Source organism: Tachysurus fulvidraco, chromosome 19 (assembly GCF_022655615.1).
Source record: "Tachysurus fulvidraco isolate hzauxx_2018 chromosome 19, HZAU_PFXX_2.0, whole genome shotgun sequence".
Lineage (NCBI taxonomy): Eukaryota > Metazoa > Chordata > Actinopteri > Siluriformes > Bagridae > Tachysurus > Tachysurus fulvidraco.
In genome coordinates, this window is record NC_062536.1 from 17,462,164 (window position 1) to 17,484,850 (window position 22,687).

General features: G+C 43.1%; 1 protein-coding gene across 1 annotated transcript in view; it reads left to right on the forward strand.

Annotated features, from left to right (window-relative positions):
* Positions 1–22,687, forward strand: part of LOC113656656 (exocyst complex component 4-like) — a 56,327-nt gene that overhangs the window by 31,848 nt on the left and 1,792 nt on the right. Inside the window, exons 8-9 of the mRNA XM_047803728.1 lie at positions 14,575–14,720; positions 15,262–15,350. Of these exons, the coding sequence (XP_047659684.1) occupies positions 14,575–14,720; positions 15,262–15,350 (235 nt within the window). The remainder of the gene's footprint in view (positions 1–14,574; positions 14,721–15,261; positions 15,351–22,687) is intronic.

Genomic DNA, 22,687 nt, shown 5'->3' on the forward strand with positions numbered 1-22,687 from the left:
AGACAGCTCGGCAAGTTCGGCACCGTGTCTGATGATTAAGCTGCAGCTGCCTCAGGCTAGAGATCAGCACACACGCCGTCTTATGCACCGAAAGAAAGAAGAAAACTGACCTCGGGTCAGTAAAAAAAAATATGTATTATGATAAGGGAAACCGTAATGGAGCCACTATCATTGTGTTAGGAAGATAAAAGCAGTTTCAGGTACAAAGAAATGTCATGAACACGAGACACGTGAAATATCTCTGGCTTTTTTTTTCTTCTCTTTCACTTTTTGACTTTTTCTTTCTTTCTTTTTTTTTTTTTTAATATATTTTAAAAGCTCAGGTCTGAGACAAGATCTTTTTTTTTTTTTTTTTTTTCCCCTAGCATTATATGCACAGTTTGTAATAATTTCACCCGCAGATGTGAACTGGTGCTGATCCTATTATAATAAAAGTCTCTTTATTACATCAAAAAAAAGGGCAAGAAAAAAAGAAAAGATTAGAAACAATTATGATTTATAATTGCTTCACTACACTTGGATGGTTAGTTTAATTATATCAGCCTGTTAACTTAGAGAAAAGTTTCATTTTATTGTGTTTTTATTTTTTTTTTAAATTAAATATATATATATATTTTTATTTTACGTCAAACATTTTGTGAAGTTAACGTGACGAAATCTATTTATTATTTACTATTATTTATTTATTTATTTATTAACGAGCGAGTCGCTGCATTTTAAAACTCTTTATATTTATATTATATGTTGTACATTTTAAGTCAGTTTTTTTTCTTCTTAAATTTATTCATAATTATATCAATTATAATGGAATTAACAAACAAAAGGCAGTAAGTTACAGAGAAATCGTAAAAAATGTGAAATAATAAAAAATTAAAGTCACATCTTTAGCTGTAAAATTACGATACACGCGGTTTTAAAATCCATCGTACGTGACCCTTCTGTATGGATTGTTACCATAGAAACGGCAACGATAAACCTGCTCGCGATGAAAATAAATGCGTAGCTTCCGACCAATCCGAATCGAGAATTCATCAGCGCCGCGGTTTAATATGTACGGGGTTTATGACAAAGTGCGAAGATTCAGGCGGATTATGTGACTTAATAAGGCAGAAAAAAGGGCGGACGTGTATTAATGGCTCTGAGGTTAGCGGCTAGCTGTAGGGTCGAGAGGAAAAGCTTCACGAAGCCGGCGAGAGCGAGCTGCGGGCATGGCGAACATGTCGGCGCGTCGATAACCTCTTGTTCATCTGGTGCTTAGATGGAGTCTTGTTATCTTTCCCTTTTCCTTTTGCCGCCTCTCTCGACTTTCCTCCTGCTTCTCGTCCAGGTTTAATCCGTCTTCCTCCATTTCCCCTCCTGAGAGAGAGGCATGATGAGCATTGACCTTTCAGCTGAACAGGAGACATGACACTTCTGGGTGGATGGATGAGAGAAAAGAGAAAAACGTGATCAATTCTCTTTCTAGGTCTCCTCCTGAGTCTTTCTCAGACTCTTAACTGAACCCTTTTCACTCATTTATAAGATGGCTGAAGGTTTTTTTAAGGTAGCTTGAAATCTGTATCTCTATTCAAATTCCGACTGTAAGTGACTGCGACCTAAACCTTTAATAAAATCACAGCACTGTCAGCACTGTAGCTTCACCTCAGCTACATCACTCCAGAGACTCGCTCACCTCGTATTTGTGTCATTTATGATTCTGCCTGATATTTTCTTAGATTTATTAGGCTCAACTTCAGTCCGTAACTAAGGACGAGTAAACAAAGAGGTCGGTTGTCCTGCAAGCTTTCCACTTTGTGCGTGTGTGTGTGTCTGTGTGTTTGTCTATGTGCGTGTGTCTGTCTGTGTCTGTGCGTGTCTGTATGCGTCTGTGCGTGTCTGTGCGTGTCTGTATGTGTCTGTGCGTGTCTGTATGCGTCTGTGCGTGTCTGTGCGTGTCTGTGCGTGTCTGCGCGTGTCTGTGCGTGTCTGTGCGTGTCTGTGCGTGTCTGTATGTGTCTGTGCGTGTCTGTATGCGTCTGTGCGTGTCTGTGCGTGTCTGTGCGTGTCTGTGCGTGTCTGTGAGTGTCTGTGCGTGTCTGTGCGTGTCTGTATGCGTCTGTGCGTGTCTGTGCGTGTCTGTGCGTGTCTGTGCGTGTCTGTATGTGTCTGTGCGTGTCTGTGCGTGTCTGTGCGTGTCTGTGCGTGTCTGTGCGTGTCTGTGCGTGTCTGTGCGTGTCTGTGCGTGTCTGTGAGTGTCTGTGAGTGTCTGTATGTGTCTGTGAGTGTCTGTATGTGTCTGTGAGTGTCTGTGTCTGTGCGTGTCTGTGCGTGTCTGTGCGTGTCTGTCTGTGTCTGTGCGTGTCTGTGAGTGTCTGTATGTGTCTGTGCGTGTCTGTGTCTGTATGTGTCTGTGCGTGTCTGTATGTGTCTGTGCGTGTCTGTGTGTGTCTGTGCGTGTCTGTATGTGTCTGTATGTCTCTGTGCGTGTCTGTATGTGTCTGTATGTGTCTGTGCGTGTCTGTATGTCTCTGTATGTCTCTGTGCGTGTCTGTGCGTGTCTGTGCGTGTCTATGTGTCTGTATGTCTCTGTGCGTGTCTGTGCGTGTCTGTATGTGTCTGTGCGTGTCTGTATGTGTCTGTATGTCTCTGTGCGTGTCTGTATGTGTCTGTATGTCTCTGTGCGTGTCTGTGTCTGTGCGTGTCTGTATGTGTCTGTGCGTGTCTGTATGTGTCTGTATGTCTCTGTGCGTGTCTGTGCGTGTCTGTATGTGTCTGTGCGTGTCTGTCTGTGTCTGTCTGTGTCTGTGCGTGTCTGTGTCTGTGAGTGTCTGTATGTGTCTGTGCGTGTCTGTGTCTGTGAGTGTCTGTGCGTGTCTGTATGTGTCTGTGCGTGTCTGTATGTGTCTGTATGTCTCTGTGCGTGTCTGTATGTGTCTGTATGTCTCTGTGCGTGTCTGTATGTGTCTGTGCGTGTCTGTATGTGTCTGTATGTGTCTGTGCGTGTCTGTATGTGTCTGTCTTTGCGTGTCTGTATGTGTCTGTCTCTGCGTGTCTGTATGTGTCTGTCTCTGCGTGTCTGTATGTCTCTGTCTCTGCGTGTCTGTATGTCTCTGTCTCTGCGTGTCTGTATGTCTCTGTCTCTGCGTGTCTGTATGTCTCTGTCTCTGCGTGTCTGTATGTCTCTGTCTCTGCGTGTCTGTATGTCTCTGTCTCTGCGTGTCTGTATGTGTCTGTGTCTGTGCGTGTCTGTGTCTCTGTGTGTGCGTGTCTGTATGTCTCTGTCTCTGCGTGTCTGTATGTCTCTGTCTCTGCGTGTCTGTATGTCTCTGTCTCTGCGTGTCTGTATGTGTCTGTGTCTGTGCGTGTCTGTGTCTCTGAGTGTGCGTGTCTGTGTCTGTGCGTGTCTGTGTCTGTGCGTGTCTGTGTCTGTGCGTGTCTGTATGCGTCTTTTTCTTAATAATTACCGTGAAACTCTTTCTGATCCAGATGCCTGTGAAACCCGAGGCGATGGCGGTCCAGCCCTGTGCTGTGCTTAATGAACGGAGAATACAAACAGTCTGTAAACACAGCGGAAGACGAGCGAGAAGGATCTTTTGAGAGATCCTTTGAACCGCAGGCCCAAAGCTTCACTTTTTTTACATTAACGGACTCCGAATCAGTCAGGCGTCTGATTGCACTTTTATTTAAGCACAGCCAGTTCGGGGGAGTCGTGTTGACTGTTTTTGTGCACGGTTCATTCAGCCCTTTTTTTTATAAAGCACTCGAAGCTTCGCGAATCGTCTGCTTTGATCCGCCGTCTCGCTCTTTCACACTTGCGTGGCGAGAGAACAGAGAAAACTCTTCAGGCTGTCACTGGAAAAGACGTACGTGACCGTGCGGTTTTTATTGAGTATGTGAGTGCTCTCGTGATCTGAGCAGCATAACAAAATGAACTATGAGAGAGTAAAGTCAGAGAGAGAGAGAGAGAGAGAGAGAGAGCAAAAAACACAAGGACGTTACGGATGATCCGTTCTGACAACATAGTTAGTTGTAGCTTGAGCCAGATTTCCTCAGAGTAACTGGTCTGATGCCTTTTCTCACTGCGCCGCGCCACTACCGAGACACCCGAGGGTGGAAAAGATAATTGCCACCGTGTTTGTTTTGTGTAAACAGTAGACGCACGGCAGCTAACAGCGTTATTGTATTTTAGTCTAAATGACGTATCGTAAACGCCCGTAGTTCTCAGGAGAGCTCCTTGCAGACTTAAATAATTCCCAAAATAAATGTGTGAGGTAAATTTCCTTAAGTCCCGGAGCACTCGAAGGCCCGCGCTCATCTCTCCCCGACTTATTCACCCAAACCCTGCTAGCTGTTCTTTTGACAAAAAAATAAAAATAACCCGCAGAATTAGGAATGATTAAATTACGTCCATGATCACACGGTGCTTGTGTCTCATCTGTCATTACATTTACATTTACAGCATTTAGCAGACACTCTTATCCAGAGTGACTTACATTTTCTTATTTCATTTTTTACCGCTTATCCGAACTTCTCGGGTCACGGGGAGCCTGTGCCTATCTCAGGCGTCATTGGGCATCAAGGCAGGATACAACCTGGACGGAGTGCCAACCCATCGCAGGGCACTCACACTCTCATTCACTCACACACACACACTACGGACAATTTTCCAGAGATGCCAATCAACCTACCATGCATGTCTTTGGACCGGGGAGGAACGGGGAGAACATGCAAACTCCACACACAAGGTGGAAAGGTGGAGGTGGGAATCGAATCCCCAACCCTGGAGGTGTGAGGCCACCGTGCCCCACCTTACATTTTCTTATTTCAGTTCATACACCTGAGCAATTGAGGGTTAAGGCCCTGGCTCAGGGGCCCTGCAGTGGCAACTTGGTGGACCTGGGATTCGAACCAATGACCTTCTGATCAGTCGAACGCCTTAACCACCGAGCTACCACATCCCACAGTAACGACTCTGCTTGTACTGGTCACTCTGGAATTCTAATCTTCTCACATCTCTAAATAGAACGTCTGATATAATTTAGATGGCTATCCGTATCGCCAGATACTGCACGGGTATGAAAAAAAAACCGCATTTGTGCCATCTCTAGTGTGCTAAAGAAAGACACGGCGTCTGTTTTATCTGTTTATAGTTAGATCTAGCGTCGTGCTGTGTCAGGAAAGTTTTACATAGTAAAGCAATAAGAACCAGCAGAGAATAATTTATTTATTTTTATTTTCTACAAATCTGGCAGCTAAAACTCGGCCTCAGCAGACTGTAGATGGAAGAAAACACTCCCTGGCTGAGAGAGTGTGTTCTTTAGTATGTCTGTGTAATCATTTTATACCATATATTGTGTATATATGTTGTGTGTGTGTGTGTGTGTGTGTGTGTGTGTGTGTGTGTGTGTCTGTCTGTCTGGTTTGATTTATTATGTAGAATAGAAAGGACATCTGGAGTGAAAAACCTTTTAAATACTACGTCTACTATTACTACTGCTGCTGCATGCTAACTATTTATATTTTACTACTACAAGTATTTATTGCTACTACTAAAATGCTTCAAACCACTATTTCTATTTACTTCTACTACTAAATATTCTACACATATAAAATATACCATGTTACATATGTACTATATATAATGTATTAAAATTTAATAACATGCCTCTTTGTACTACGTTATCAATACTTTTTTTGCTTTTTTTAAATTGTTAGTAGTAAATTTTTAACCATAGTCACAACCGCTACTAATACATTTGTTACAACTGTTATTAAGCACCTCTTCTGACCGGGGCTTGGTTCATGGTGTCAGATGACGGTTCAAGTATTTTAGAAACCGTTTCGTTCACACAGAGCGGTGCGAAAAACAAAAACCCTCCAGAAAGCAACAGATCCGTGGGCTGAAACCGTTATGTCGAGAGGATGAAAATGGAAATTGGTCATTTCGGTTTGGGTGGATAAGAAAGCTGCAATAACTCAAATTAGAGGCAGATTGAGACTTCTTCGAGGAAAGGTTCATCCAAACGGGAGGTTTTGTACAGTTTAAGTTTAGTACAGTAACAAGCAAGAAATGTATTCAGAAGTCAGAGCACAGGGTTTACCATGGTGTGGTTAGTCTGGAGCAAGGCGTGTTGGGGTACTTACTCAGGGGTCCAGCGGTGGCAGCTTGCTGGTGCTTCCGATCCCCGAAACCAGACCCTTAAACATCTGAGCGACCACTGCCCCAAAACAGCTAACATCCCAGAAGGGACTGGAAACTGTAATCCCTGGGTGAAGATGCCAGCACCTTATCCATTAGGCCACTGGGGCAGGCAGGAAGGGGGGAATCGGGGCCATGCCAACCTGCCACTGTTTTCAAGCTATGAGTGCTTAGTAGGTCATTGCACATGCCTGTTTCAGGAGAGACCACTTGCCTCTACCACTTGCCATGCGGTCCAACATTTTACATATTGAACATCTTGAAATATTCATGTATCCTTCACTGGTAGGAGCGGGTCTGTATTGCAGTATTGATGTTCATGAAGTGCTTTGTAATCAATGCTTCATTATTAAGTCTAAAGAGAAGCCTAGTGCTTCTCTTTGTGCCTGTGTGTAGAGCGGGTCATGGATTTTAAGGTTGAAAGATTTCTACTAAAGCGAGATATGTTTTAAGGTGCCCTCCAGTCGGAATCTTGATCGAGTGGCTCCACACCAGGGCCGGCAATTAAATAGATTAAGTATATCTTAATCAAAACGCACCTCTACTCTCTGCAGTTATGTAATCACAAAAGGCTACAATTAACACCTTACATTTCATAGCATGACTAGTTACACCCAGCAGTACTCATTAGCTGATTGTGCTAATAATTTGCCGGCATTTTTATTGTCTCCACTATGAGTGCACTCAGGTTTTTAATGTCGCAGCCTCTGTGATTATTATGTCAAAGTCGGACCCGAAACACGGGCTTCGGTTTAAAATGGCTGTGTACGCTAATGTAATTTAAAACTAATAATTACAGTCACAATATTGCACAGCTATATCGCATCGATGTTACATGGGATTGATTTGGTGCATATCTCAAGTGACACTGTGAAGAAGAATACAATCCATTCATATACCGTTAACGACGGAAGTATCGGCACCCTTCAAGTAACGGAACTCTATACCGCCGACGTATTTCCGCTAAAATCTAGTCGGCTACACGGGCTTCGGGTATCGTGTCCTCTGATAGCAAGCTACGGCATAGCATCATTCCATTTTTAGTACGTTATATTTATACATGACGGTTTTGGAACGGGTTAAATACCCGAGTCGTCTCAGCATTCCTGTGTCTCGGGGTGTGAGGATTAATTCTTCACTCGGTTTCTGTTGTTTCCCGCAAGCGGCTCCGCAAGAGGGAGAATTTGAACGTCATTCGTAATACAAGCGTACGCGGTCGTCGCGATGCGGCGTGACGATCAAATCGGACCATCGACTCCCTCCAAAAGATGTAGACTACCAAAGGGAGCAGACTTTGTGCTCTCCGAATTCGTAATAGATCTGAAATAATTTAATCTTATTAGCTTAACATGAGTCGAAACTGACACAAACAAAGCTTGTTAGCTTGTGAATAGAATGCTTAGCCTCGATTTTATCAGCAGAATTCAAAACACAAATTAAAGCCCTTCCCATTTTTACTGGATGCCAACATCGACTTCAAGTTTGATGTGGTACGTTCCAGAAACAACAAATGTTTGATAGACAAAGTTTGAAGTGATTTTCTCTTATTTTGTGAATCACTGTATAAAATAATCGCTACTCACACGAACGGCGTACAAAAGTTCGACGGGTGCTAATACTTCCGGAGTCGACAGTCAACATTTGCTCTTCCTCGTTCGCCGACAGACGTCTTTTGCACTTTGTTTTGATGATTAATTAATTACATTAAAGCCTGCAGGTTTATGTCAGCTGGATGTTGTAATTATAGCAGCGTGTAATGTTGCGTTTGATAGTTATGGCAAAGTTGTGCACTGCAGCTCATGATAATTATCCTTTGTAAATGTCACCATTAATCGCTGAGGAAAACACTGAAGTAAGAAGCCTGCAACTGTTCCTACTCCAAATCCTTTTGTAACCAGTAGTTAAAGAGCGGTAAAAAAAGTGTCCGTATCTCACCAGTTGCTAATATTTAATTCGATTAAAACTGAGGTTTATTTGTATCGTTCTTTTAAAACGGTCACCTTCCTTTTCCGTATAAATAGACTTCGATCTTTAACGAACAAGGCGGCACGACATGAAGGAGAAACCTTGAGACGAACCAGGCTCCAAAGGGAATCCGTCCTCTTCAGGGTGACCCCCGGATTGTAGGATAATAAATCACTAGCAGTGTGTTGAGCCAAAGGATGTTCAGTCCTGAGATGATGGGCGCAAGAGACTCCTTATGATCAGTTGGGTTCATGTGAGATTATCCACTGAAGCAAGAGAAGACTAAGACTTGGATATGAACCTACTTAAGGTTATTCCTGAGGAACTTTTAAACTTCAGTAGAAGTCGAGAAGCTCAGATCCTGCCACAAGCCTTACACATCACACGAGGGAGACGATTCGGTAAGCTACAACGGTTTAAATTGGCAGACCGTGAAACGTGGACTGTAACTATGGCAAAAATAGGAAACTCGGAAAAAATAGGAAAAATGTTTTTGATCGAGGAAATAAATTGTTTCATTTTATTCGTATAGCATTTTCAACAATGGACATTGTCTCAAAGTAGCTTTACAGAACATTCATTCATTATATACCACTTATCCGACCTTCTTGGGTCACGGGGAGCCTGTGCCTATCTCAGGTGTCATCGGGCATCGAGGCAGGATACACCCTGGACGGAGTGCCAACCCATCACAGGGCACACACACACTCTCATTCACTCACACACTACAGACAATTTTCCAGAGATGCCAATCAACCTACCATGCATGTCTTTGGACGGGGGGAAGGAACCGGAGTACCCGGAGGAAACCCCCGAGGCACGGGGAGAACATGCAAACTCCACACACACAATGCGGAGGTGGGAATCGAACCCCCAACCCTGGTGGTGTGGAGGTGTGAGGCGAATGTGCTAATCACTAAGCCACCGTGCCCCCACACCACCAGGGTTGGGGGTTCGATTCCCGCCTCCGCCTTGTGTGTGTGTGAAGTTTGCATGTTCTCCCCTTTACAGAACATAATACAAAAAAGTACATTATACAAAGATTAATATTAGACTTATATTTAAATGTGTTTGTATTAACCCCAATGAACAAGCCTGAGGTGACTGAGGCGACTGTGGTGAGGAAAAAAATCCCTTAGATGGTAAAGGAAGAAACCTTGAGAGGAACCAGACTCAAAAGTGAACCTCATCCTCATTTGGGTGACACTGAAAGGTGTGATTTTTAAATATACAGTACAACAATTGTGTATTGATGAAGAGGTTGTTGTCCTCAAAGGCCACAGTCTTGCACCAGCTTGCTCAAGGAGGTACAATAAATAAATAGATTTGTTTATTGATTTGTAACAAAAGCGACTTTGTAAGGAAGAATGCAATAAAAAGGGTATAACTGTAAAGGTACTGATAGGTACTAATAAAAGGCCTGTGCCTTGAATGGGAACCATATTACAGTCAGTGCTCCATTTTTCGAGGAGTACCTATAGTGCAGATAAAATCGAGGATATGTCATCAAAACCTCATAGGAAACTCAGGCTAGCATGAGAATGAGTTTGTGTTTTATTTTATAGCTTAGCAATGTTTCTGAGATGATAAAATAATGTTGTATGCGTGACCTTCAAACCAATATCTCATTATTGATTAATAATCACACCGAACTGTTGCTCGGGATGTAACTGAAGGTCCGTCCAGAGTTACTGCGGTGTACTCTGTCTTGGTGGTGATTTATTTAGCCCTAACACAAGCACTTCTGTCTTTCTGTCTCAGAAGGAAGTCAAATGATGTGTCTCATCATCTGGTACATTAATGTCCTTAACACTTTCCCCACCTTTATGAAGCTTGTATCAGTTTAACATGTAGTATTAAAGGTGCAGTGCAGGATGTTTGAAAGCCAATTTTGACATTTGAAATCACCAAAACAAACACGCCCCTAACCCAAATGGGTGGCACCCCTGTTTTGATAGCTCCACATCCACACATACATACTCAACCCAGGCAACTATTACGGCGGAACCTGTTGGGGCAGCTGGACGAGGGTATATTTTTATCAGTAAATGAATTCGATGAGTAATACTATGGTAATACAAATGTGTTTTTGTAGGACTGTGTGTTGTAGCGTGAAAGGTTTAGCTCCGTTTAACACCTAGAACCCGAGGCAGAAGTAATGGCAGAGGCTAATGTCAAACATGCGCACTGAACACTCTCTCCGCCGCATATTGACAAGACACGCCCCTTTATGCTAATGTCAGACACGCGCACTGAACACTCTCTCCGCCGCATATTGACAAGACACGCCCGTTTATGCTAATGTCAGACACGCGCACTGAACACTCTCTCCACCGCATATTGACAAGACACGCCCCTTTATGCTAATGTCAGACATGCGCATTGAACACTCTTTCCACTGCATATTGACAAGACACGCCCTTTTATGCTAATGTCAGACATGCTCACTGAACACACTCTTCTCTGCATATTGAAAAAACACGCCCGTTTATGCTAATGTCAGACACGCGCACTGAACACTCTCTCCGCCGCATATTGACAAGACACGCCCCTGTCTGCTCATTGGCTACACGTTTATTTTGTTTGTTGGCCCGACTCAGCTTTCTGAAGCATTTTTTATACATCGTGCACCGCACCTTTAACACTAGTTAGGACTCAAACACTGCATTATTATGAATAAGAACTCAAACACCGGAGACTGCTATCATTCTAAAGTCGATACTTTTCCAATTACAGCACGTCCTAAAGTGATTCTTCTTATAATATATATATATATATATATATATATAAGAAGATCACCAGTCTCTCTTGTGAAAAAAAAACTCTAGTAAAGTTACAGCTTATAAACCACTGACACTATGAACTGCAGTTTCCCATAAATATACCAGCAGAGATTTTCACCTGATATATATATTATTTATTTATTTGTTTATTTTATTTATTTATCTACTGCCTGCATTTTTTTCTGGAAGCAATTTACTTTTCACTCTGCATTGGGTGAAGTGTGAGGAAATAATTCTCATCAATTTCTTTAATGCACTTTATTGGTGCTTGACGTTGGGAGCGACCAACACACCTGAAAGTCCTTTAGCGCTGTGCTCTGATTTAATTATCCTGATTTGTTGGCTAATAGACTGGAAGCAGAATGCTTTTCTGCACTCATTACGTCAAGGATGCTTCTTTCCTGACGAACTACTGGGGCTTTTTAGGGTTTGTTTTGATTAACCTTCGCCCTACAGTATAATCCCTTTGATTATAGTAAAACCCTGAAGATGTTTAAACACAATCCAGTCTTGGAGCTCTTTTGTGTACTCTCTTAATTTTTTTGGCTCGGTTCTGTTTGGCACGGTGATTTTCAGAGATGTGGTAGCTCGGTGTTTAAGGTGTTGGATTACTGATTTGAAGGTCATGAGTCGGAATCTCAGGTCCACTAAGCTGCCACTTTGGGCCCCTGAGCAAGGCCCCTAGCCCTCATTTGCACAGTTATATAAAATATGATAAAATATAAGGGCCTTTTTACACCCGGTCACTTCATGTGTTGTCTCTGATCCGATAGCTATCTGATTTGGTAAAACTGTTCCATTTACGTTAGACCACATAAACGCGTCTCGGCGAATCGGATATCGTTCCGATCTTTCTACTCCCGCCCAAAATGCTAATATATTTTACCTCATTTCCGGGGTAATTGAAACGGAACACGCTTTGGTGTATGTGGTTTTCAGAACGCGATCAAAAAGAAGACGAATAAACTACGTTTATGCTACAAAAAACAGGCAGCAGCGCGTTTTAAGACCCGGTGAGACGCCTGGGTGAAAGATCACCTGCGAGTGACGTACTTCCGTTTGGGAGGAGTATAGTGCTGACATATGTGGCTTGAACAACCACATTCATTTACACCTGTCCAGTTTCATCTGAAATGCGTCCCAGACCACCTCCTGAAGGGGTTTGTACCATCGTATTTATATCCGTCTCGAAACCGTTTCGGAGGGCATTTAGACCTGGTCTTTTTACCATCTTATAGCTATCTGATCACAGAAAATGCAGGAAGTGACCAGGTGTAAAAAGCCCCTAAGTCACTCTTGGATAAGGGCATCTGCTAAATGCTGCAATATTGTCTGGTCCTCATGAAAATGCCTTCTTTTAACCGATCCTTGCTGCGATACACAACATGCTTTGGTGCTGCCTAATTACGTTACTTTCTGTTTCAGGAACTGTTGCATTGTAATTAGTGCTTAAATTTAGAACATCATAAAAATCTTCTCATACAAGAACATCATCTTATCTCTAATCCAGAAAGTGTTGGACCTAATGGAAAAGAATGGAAAAAAAAGAAACCATTAAACGGACGAACCTAACGCGATCAGTCAGGAAGAAACGTGTGAAAGACAACATGCGATTAAGACTTTAAGATTCAAGATCAGGTTTGTGTTTGAAGTGTAAAAGCATTTGCTGTTTCTCCCAGGATCTTCTGCTCTCTCTCTCCTTTTTTTTTTTTTTTAGAACAAACCTCCGATATCGATCTTTCTTTCTTCTTCGTCCCAACCTCTTTCTCTCATGTGTTAAATCCGGGCATTAAAACAACCTGCAAAAACACGATGGTGGGATCCGTCGGGGATCGAGACTCTTCCTGACGGCGAGAACGCGTCTTTGATTTCTTTTCTTTTCTTTCTGCTCAAAAGGTCTATTATGAGGGCTCTTTATTAAATAGGTCAGAAGTCGTGATTCTCGACGACGGCATAATTAAAGGGGTTTTTATTAGCGGCACGTCATTGAACTTCACCTTTCATATAAAACCATGTCCGATAAACAGAAAGGAGTCGCTTCTGACTGCATTTAAAGTCACGCCGTCATTGAGAAGTGTGACGAGTTCACGTGGAACCACTGAAACAAGAAAAGTTATTAAAATGATAAAGAACAAACAAAAAAAAGCAATAATAGGGTTTTCTTTGACTCTTCAAGCTCCAGGTTGAGAAATGGACAACTTTTATTTATTTATTTATTTATTTATTTATTTATTTATTTATTTAGTTCCTGTATAAACCCATAACACCATCGCATCTTTTTAACTACGAAGACTAAATACTAAATAAAAGAAACATCACATTTTTTGATGACTTGAAACATGCAAAAAATCAAGAGGGGTCCAACATTTTTGTGTATATGTGTGTGTGTGTGTGTGTGTGTGTAGTGATTTTTTATTTTTTTTTTACTGCTGCTTACTTTTTAGAAAAGTAGTCTCAATACTAAATTGTGTCCATCGTCGTTCATTCCTGAACCGGGTTCGGATCCGGACCCGGCGTGACCCCAAACGAATCGTTTTGTTTTGTTCTTCATTCCTCTTATGTGCAGAAGAGTTCTCCTCCCCGCTCACGCTGTTCTCTCCGCATGAGACGGTCTTTAAAAGCCTAGACCACGTTATCTAGCACTAAAGGTGACTTTGGGATATAAACTTCACTGTCACAGATTCATAGCACCGGCTTGAAGATAGCTGCAGTAAATATAACAGCAGAATTATTACAACTTTTTTTCTTGTTGTTGTCGTCTGATTTCATACGCGAAGCTGACGGGATGTTAATGATAGCCCGAGGATACGACGGTGAAAACTCTGAGCTTGGTAGCGGGAGAGCTCACGGGTCAATACTCCAAACATTTCATGGAGGGGAAAGAAAACTTCATATCAGTTACACGACTCACTTTGTATGCTCATTTGTTTAGGACTTTATAGAAAAGGAAATAACTTCATTGATCCTGGGTTTCTTTTTTTTTCACACCACACAAAGTACCGGTGCATCTGTTGATCGACCATCTGAATTTTCCGCATTTCCTCTTCTTGCTCGCTCCGGTCGCCCTTAACACTTAATTTCCTCTAAAATCCAGCCTAATGTAATTGAAGCAGGCCGAAGCCCCTTCATCAGGCAGCCGTTGGCATTTAATTAAGTCTTTGTGGTGGGGCGTGTGTGGTGGAGGCGAGGGTGAGGGGCGAGGGGTGTTACATACTCTGCTCGCGCTGTCAGTGAATCAGATGTTCATTAGTAATTAATACACCGACTCCGCCGTAACCGGCGAGTTCGAGGCCGGCCCAAATAGAGCTGTCTCTGCTTCCTCTGATGGATGCGTGATAGATGTGGGTGAGATTTCTGTCCCCAGGTTTAATCACGCCATTAAGAGTCAGATGTATTTCCATGTGCCGTGTCATTCTGCCATGTCAGTTAGGACACTAAATTATAGAGCGCGCAAAAGTTAACTTTTACCAGATAGTTTTTTTCTCGTCCGTCTGTCGGAGCTGCTTTTAACAGACATTTACGCGTTGGGGTAATCGGTCGGACCGATCCGGGTCAGGGACATCATTCTTGTTGCCGAAGTTCCTCGACGTGAAATATGTTTGTCTTGTTCGTCTTGTTAAATCTTTCTTGCTTGTGTATTTCCGACAGTTGCTCCTGATGGACTACCTGGACGTGAAGAACACACGCAGCGCGGCCGAACCCTCGGCCCAGCTCTCTTACGCCAGCACCGGCGGAGACTTCGGAGCTTTTTTCGGCAAGAAGAAACCGCTTCGACCCAAACAGTCTCTGTTCAAGTAAGAGCACAGTTCACGTACTCGCACGTAGTGACCTCGATGTCTGACATCATTTTAGCTTTGTCTTGGTTTACGGGTCACAGTTTAATTCATTCTTTCGTTGCGATTTCGTCCAGTTATCTTTTACTGCAAACATACAACATGCCCTTAGACATAATCAAGTGTGCATGTGTATTCTTCTTCTTCTTCTTCTTCTTCTTCTTCTTCTTCTTCTTCATCATCATCATCATCATCATCATCATCATCTTCTTCTTCATTTTCTCCTTCTTCTTCTTCTTTTTCATCTTCGTCTTCTTCTTCTTCTTCTTCATTTTCTCCTTCTCCTCCTCCTTCTTCTTCTTCTTCTTCTTTTTCCTTCTTCTTCTTGTCTTTCTTCTTCTTCTTCTTCTTCTTCTTCTTCTTCTTCTTCTTCTTCTTCTTCTTCTTCTTCTTCTTCTTCTTCTTCTTCTAAGCAGTGTAAAGCCTTTACTTGATCCGTGTGGAGTACGATGTTAAAGGGGTGCGCAAACTTTCTCACTCACGTCCGGATCTCTTTTCGCAGGTTTGAGTCGTCCTCCCACGCCATAAGCATGAGTGCGTACCTGCGAGAACAGCGGCGAGAACTTTACAGCAAGAGCGGAGAGCTACAAGGTGAGTGCCAGGATGACGGAGGGGTAGAAGGACGGAGGGAGGGAAGGAAGGAAAGAGTGGGGCAGGGTGGTGATGGAGAGGAAAAGAGAGAGAACATGAAGTTCCCAAGGTGAAAAAATCTGCCATCTGATATGTATCTGCTATTTACTGCTCGTGTCTTCTGTTCCTGGTGTTTCTTCTTTGGCACTTTCTTTTTTTTTTCCTGCACACATACACAAGGACGACACAGTGAGACGGACACCCCAGAGAGTCTGTCTCTCTCTCTCTCTCTCTCTCTCTCTCTCTCTCTCTCTCTCTCTCTCGCTCGCTCGCTCGCTCTCCTTCTCCCTCTCACACAAGGATGACCTTGCAGTTTCAATCAGTTGAGAGGGAAAGGGAGGAGGGGGGTGGGGGGGGGGGGCTCGGGGGGGGAGAGGGGGAAAAAGAGGGGTGGAGAGGCGGGAAAAAAAAGTATGGCGGATTTGATCTGGGTGGGAGAACTCAGCTTCCTGCACCCAATTCCACAGATTTACAAGATGTCCCCACGTCCGCTCTAGATGGTCATGTTGAAGACGACCCCAGGCGTCCTTTCTGGTCTGACGAGATGAGAGCTTGTTTTCCCGACTTACGCCGCCTTCCCCGAGGACCTGCTCGCCGAAGTGTGCGCTAGGATGGATTTACCGACTTACCCCGAGAATAATGAGAAAAAAAAGGGGAAAAAAAAAAAAAAAAAAAGGAAAAAAGGAGAAGGGAAACTCTGCGACTCGTAGACGGGAGAAAGAGTGACGAGAGGAAAGGTAGCTCCGGAACGGAATGAGAAGAATTGAGTGTGAGTGGAAGAGAGAAAGAAGAAGAGTGAGCGACAGACTGAAGAAAAGAAGCAGATAGTATAAGTCGATTAGTATTTCTGATGGTTCTGAATGACACTTTCTGTGTCGGTTACTCTCTTGGTTTTGTTTATTTATATTGGTTCTAAAGGATCTCTGGAGGTGTGTTTTATTCCTCTGATGCCACAGCGATGTGGCGTGTTACAGGAAAAGATATGGTTGGTTGCTTGTTTCGTTGTGTTGTTGCTACGTGGTGGTGCCGGGTTTTGGTGGTGGCCGGGGATTATGGGTAGGTGGTGGGGGTGTGAGAAGTGAAGTTAGGTTTGGTGTCAGTGGTGTGGTTCGGTGGCCCTCTCGTCGCCCCGGTACCGTGTTGTGGTCGAAGTCATTTCCGCCATTTTGTTAGTCACTGGACTGGTTGAGCAGGCGGTTGTTTTTTATGTAGAAATGGTAATTCTGGTTGGGTTGGACTGCTTTTGGGTTTCTTTTGGTGTTGAAGGGGATGTCTGTTGTAGGTGCTGTTTTGGTTTCTTTGTTAGGTGGTAGAATGTTTTTTGTTAAGAGTATAGGTTGCTTGGTAGGTGTTTGTGGTTGCCTGACGTGTTTTTTAGGTTGGGGTTTGTTTGTGGTGACTGACTGCTGAAAGTGCTTTTGAAGTGTGTTGTTCCCCTCAGACACACAGCACTTTTACACTGTGGAACATTTTTATCCATTTATAGGTGCGACAATGAATGTTGGGGAAAATCCGCAAAACTAATAATGTTGAGTTATCTCTCTATCTCTCCCTTCGCTCGCGCGCGCGTGCGCGCGTCAGGTTCTGTATTCTGGTCTCGACCTCTCTTTCTTACTCATGTTCCTTAGTCTTTCTGTCTGTCGCTCTTTCTGTCTCTCTCTCGTTCTCTCTCTCTCTCATTCTTTCTCTCGCTCTCCCTCTCTGTTTTTCTATCTGCCTCTTTCTCACTCATCTTCCTTAGTCTTTCTGTTTGTCTCTCTTTCTTGCTGCCTGCCTGCCTGTCTGTCTGCCGGCCTGTCTCTCGGTGAGAGTGCGAGAGAGCGAGAGAGTGCGCGCGAGCGCTAGCGCGCGAGAGCGAGGAGGAGAGAGAGGGAGAGAGAGAGAGAGAGAGAGAGAGTGGGCAGAGTGCGAGGATGCGCTCTCTCTCTATCGCTTTCTTCTCGCGCTAGTCTCATCTGCTTCGCTCTTCTAGTCTAGCCTCTCTTTCTCACTCATCTTCCTTAGTCTTTCTGTTTGTCTCTCTTTCTTGCTGCCTGCCTGCCTGTCTGTCTGCCGGCCTGTCTCTCTCGTTCTCTCTCTCTCTCTCTCTCTCTCTCTCTCTCTCTCTCTCTCTCTCTCTCTCTCTCTCTCTATATCTCTATGTTTCTGTGTGCTCTTATCACTCATTGCCTTAGTCTTTCTGGTTGTCTCTTTCGTGCGGAATGCGGTCGTCTGACGGCAAGGATAGAGCTAGCGAGCGCTATACACGCTCTCTCTAGCTCTTGTGCTCTCTAGCGCGATCGAGCGCGAGAGGTAAACGACACACTCGCCCTGGATCTACTCATGCGCGTAGCGAGTGGGATCGAGATGATTAGAGCGAGAGATAGTATCGATATATAGATCTGTTAGAGCTAGAGAGCTAGCTCGAGAGCGCTCGAGATTCTCTCTGATCCATCCACTAATACGATATCTGCTCTCTCTCTCTCTCTCTCTCTCTCTCTCTCTCTCTCTCTCTCTCTCTCTCTCTAAACCGAGTTTCATCTTTACCTCGACTTTTTTGTCTTTTTTTGTTCATCTTTACCTTAATGTCTACCGAAGGAGTCTCCAGTGCGAGTGCTCTATAACAAACACTTCTGCACCGCAGGTTTGTCCGCAGCGACCTGACCCGCTCGTCATTAATCTGACCAATCAGATCTGAGAATCCAGTAGCGCCGTGTTTCTGTTTTCTTTGTAGCTTCGTATCTTCATAGTGCTGCAGAACAGTGCAGTAATATTCCTCCTTCCGATAGGACACGAGACACGACTGCGAGAGACGCACAGACGAATACAAAACAACAGTCTCTGTACACCGCAAATTTCTTTTTTTCCTTTTGCCGTTTTTTCTTTTTCTTTTTCTTTTTTTTGAGTGAAACAGAAGAAAAAAAAATATTTGCACTGTCGAGTGCCTGGAAGCGTTATAAAAAAGGAGATGAGATTTCCCTGTTTCATTTAGTCTGTCACAAAAGCGAGTGCTGGGCCTCAGCCTGAGAGGTGAATAGAGCGGAGGAAGATTGAAGGAGCGGAATCATTTAAAAAGTGAAATAAGTTTAGAGAGAGCTGTAGGGAAGACGTACGGGAAGTCATTGTTTTCATCCTGCCTTCATAAGAGCCATTCAAGGGTTTGTGAAGACGTAGATTAGAAATATGAATCGGAGAACCGGTGAAGAAATGTCTCACAGAGGCTTTAATTAAGCTCGCGGAGGAAGAGCCGAGCTCGCTGAATGGCCCAGTAGCTCTCGGCTCTGGGAAGATTTCAGCCGCGAAAGTATCAAACCGACTACTTTGTTCGACTTTGCTGCATTATTTACTCCTGTGTGATGTATTATAAGGTTCTAAAAAACCTCACATGAATCAGCGATGAATATACGGAGACCACCAGCTCCTTCCGGACAAATTAGCGAAGCGATGATGTTTAAAAACGACTCGAGACACGTAAGGTTTCTGTTACAAGTTCAAAACAGACCGAACGTTAATAAGACGTTTTTTTCTCAGTTAGTTGTATGGAGAGTCTCCGGTGTCTCGGCTTTGTAAAGTTACCTGGTACCGGAAAAAAGTCTTCCGTATAGTGGAGTTTAAAAACAAACAAAAAACAAATATATATATATATAAAAACAGCTCTTTAGTTTCCAGGTAAAAATACAAGCAGCGTTTTAAGGAAAGACTTATAAAGTGATGAGGTACTGAAAAGGCTCTAACTTTAATGTTTACGTTTAAAGGCGACCGGATCGAGAGCTACACGTTTATTATTGCTACGGTTACAAGGTCAAAACCGACGCATCTATTTATATGCGTGTACAACTATTTATACGCGTACAACTATAATTGTTGCTGTGGATAAGTGTTTTTTTTATTTTTTATTTATTTGTTTATTAATTAGGGGGCACGGTGGCTTAGTGGTCACACCTCCAGGGTTGTGGGTTCGATTCCCGCCTCTGCCTTGTGTGTGTGGAGTTTGCATGTTCTCCCCGTGCCTCGGGGGTTTCCTCCGGGTACTTTGGTTTCCTCCCCCGGTCCAAAGACATGCATGGTAGGTTGATTGGGATCTCTGGAAAATAGTAGGGCTGTGTATTGGCAAGAATCTGGCGATACGATACGTATCACGATACGGGGTTGCGATACGATATGTTGCGATACATTGTGATATTGTAAGCAAGGCAATATATTGGGATATTTCTTATTTTAATTATAGGATAAAGTTTTAGGGAAGCTGTCAAGAACACCACCATATGCAAACCTTAGCAAAAAATTTTATTTATGTAACCAGAACACAGAACACATTAAATATGATTGAACCACTTTATGTGCAGTATGAATAAAGGGGGAAAAATAAAGTGCTTGCAGGATTTCTTAAACGTATTAAATGTGTTAAATGTATTAAATGTTAGCTGTTATAAACAGACCATATATATTTTTAGACCCTGCCTTTAAAGCTTCACAGTTTCAGTTTACAATTGTAGCATGCAGTGTCCTAACATTTTGATCTGAACAAAAGAATTATATCTGATTAATATCAATGAAAAAATAAAGTGCTTGCAGGATTCCTAAAGAAAACAAAACAAATATAAACAATAAAATATTTACAGATGTTGAACATTCTCAGAACCTTTAAACTTGGATTTTACAGGTTTCTTTGATTTGTATTTATATTTGTCTTTTTATTTAATGTCAAGGTTTTTCTGAAGAAAGATAAGCTGGTCAATATGCTCAGATGTCAGGGCACTTCTATGCGCATCTTCATATATATAGCGAACTATTTTACCGTTAACATTAGTAGCTCGCCGTTATGCTAGTACTTTGTAACGAGTGGAGTGGTGCTACCCCTTTAAGAGCAATGTGCCGTCGCTTTATTTCTGTTATACTAGTTGGATGTGCGCATGCGCAAAAGTGTACACGCTTCAGTTATAACACCATGTGTGTGTGGAAGTCTGATGCCGCAACCGATATTCTCTTTTATTTTCATTTTCTCATACTAATGAGTATTTTTTGTTTTAGTAACGTTATTATGGAGGTTTTTCCTGTGTACGGAGGAATAAACCGTTGTGAGTGAAACGTTTGTGAGTTCTCCGTCCTTATTTTCGTGAGGGAGGAGCTATCCTAAATCTCCATTAACGTGTTACTTCCTGTCACTGTTTAAGTTCAGAGATAAGACGACTGCGATCTAGCGGTTGGGATATAAACGGAACAAAATGAAACTGCCATGAATCTGTATTATAATTTTTATTTTGTTTTTGAGAATCGATACAATATCGCCAGACAAAATATCGCGATACTCACGTGTATCGATATTTTCTTACACCTCTAGAAAATAGTGTGTGAGTGAATGAGTGTGTGTGTGTGTGTGTGTGTGTGTGTGTGTGTGCCCTGCGATGGGTTGGCACTCCGTCCAGGGTGTATCGTGCCTCGATGCCCGATGACGCCTGAGGCACAGGCTCCCCGTGACCCGATTAGTTCGGATAAGCGGTAGAAAATAAATGAATGAATGAATGAATGTTTATTATTTATAAATGAAAGTCTCAGGTGTTAGGTATTCGTAACAGCTTTGTACAGACAAGTGAAAAGTTTAACGTAAGTGAAAACACGACGACGTTTTTTTATGGATGTTCCACAGCAATAAATCTATAAATCAATTCCACGTTGATGAGTGGAATAAGTGGAATAAACCCTGGATCTTGTTGACCTACACTTCACATCACATTCAAAGCCTTATAACATGTAACATCGTTCCAGTGTGGATTATGGTGTGTAACCGCATGGCTTATTGTGCGTTATTGCAGGAAGTAGAGCCGCCCGAGGCTGTGTATACGTTGTAATTAAACGTGTTGTGTTTGCTGCATCAGTTCCTGTGGCCGAGTAAAAATCGACACATCACGAGATCAAACATCATGAATAATGCAAAACTTAATCAGTTCTTGTCTGGGGAAAATGGCGTTATAGCTGTCTGTGTGTGTGTGTGTGTGTGTGTGTGTGTGTGTGTGTGTGTGTGTGTGTGTGTGTGTGTGATGTCACCCCCTCTCTATACTTCTCTCTCTCTCTCTTTCCTCTCTTGGTTTCTGACTCTTTTCCCCCCGGGACTACGTGAAGGCACCGCTGTGGTAGTTATTATAAAAACACACACGAGCCTCTGAAGCTTAATTACCGCCGTCTTAGCTCGAGCATGACTTATACAGTTCAATTAATCCACAACTTCCATCCAAAGGGTTCATTACCACTCAACATGTGGCCACATCTGCATACTCTTCATCTCTTCGCGTTCTTCACGTGACACTCTTCCAGGCTTCGAAGCACGCAGGATAGATAACGGAGGAGAAACGCCCGGATTTCAGTCTCGTTTCCGCGTGCGAATCTAACGAGAACGTAACTCGGACCAATCAGAACGCAGAATCGAAGTCGTTAGCATGAACCCAGCTAGTCACGGATCGTCGAAGAACGTCGAAAACCGTGGGTTTCTGAAGCGTTTAAAGTTTACACTCGAGGCTGTAGAAAGGGTTAAACACAACAAAAGCAGAGCGAGATCGAGAACTCTATATTAACAATCTTGTTTATGCATTATAGCTCCGTTCCCCAGAGAGAAAGGAGATTGTGTTCGGCGGCTCGAGAGAACGGCCTGCAGGAGAGCAAGCAGTGTTTTCTGTCAGTCTCGTGAAGCACAATGGAGCAGGAGAGGTGCAAATGGAAAAGTGTCTCACAGGGAGAAAAGTGTGTGTGTGTGTGTGTGAGTGTGTGTGTGTGTGTGTGTGTGTGAGAGAGAGAGATACGATGTAAGAAAGATTAGGAAGTAGCTGTCTTTAGACCTTTTTTCCACAGAGATAGAAATATTTAACCGTGTTAGAGAATAATTCACAGATGTGTCGTGAAGCACGACACACACAGCGAGAACACCGGGTCGTGCAAACCGGCCGGGAATCGTTTCGATCTGTCGTGGTTTTATATCCTTATACGGCCTGGTCACGAAAATATACAAATATCCACCAACCGATAGAGAAAATCCGATTTAACTTTGCGATCTCTTTTTTGTGAAGCAAATCGATCCACCTTAGGCATTCATGTTCTCCACATAATAAGTGTCTGACTTCTGAGCTTTACAACATGGCCTCAGTGCTCAGATACTCAGTCCCTCCCTGTAGACCAGGGAATACACATAGAGTAGCTGATACAAGTCGGAGCAGAGTGTGTTACGGGGGGGAAAAAATAGGCAGATCAGCTGAGAACAAGTGGATCGATACCTGACTTGCGCTAACCTCGCTATTATGATTTATTATATAAATAATCGGTGCCTGAAA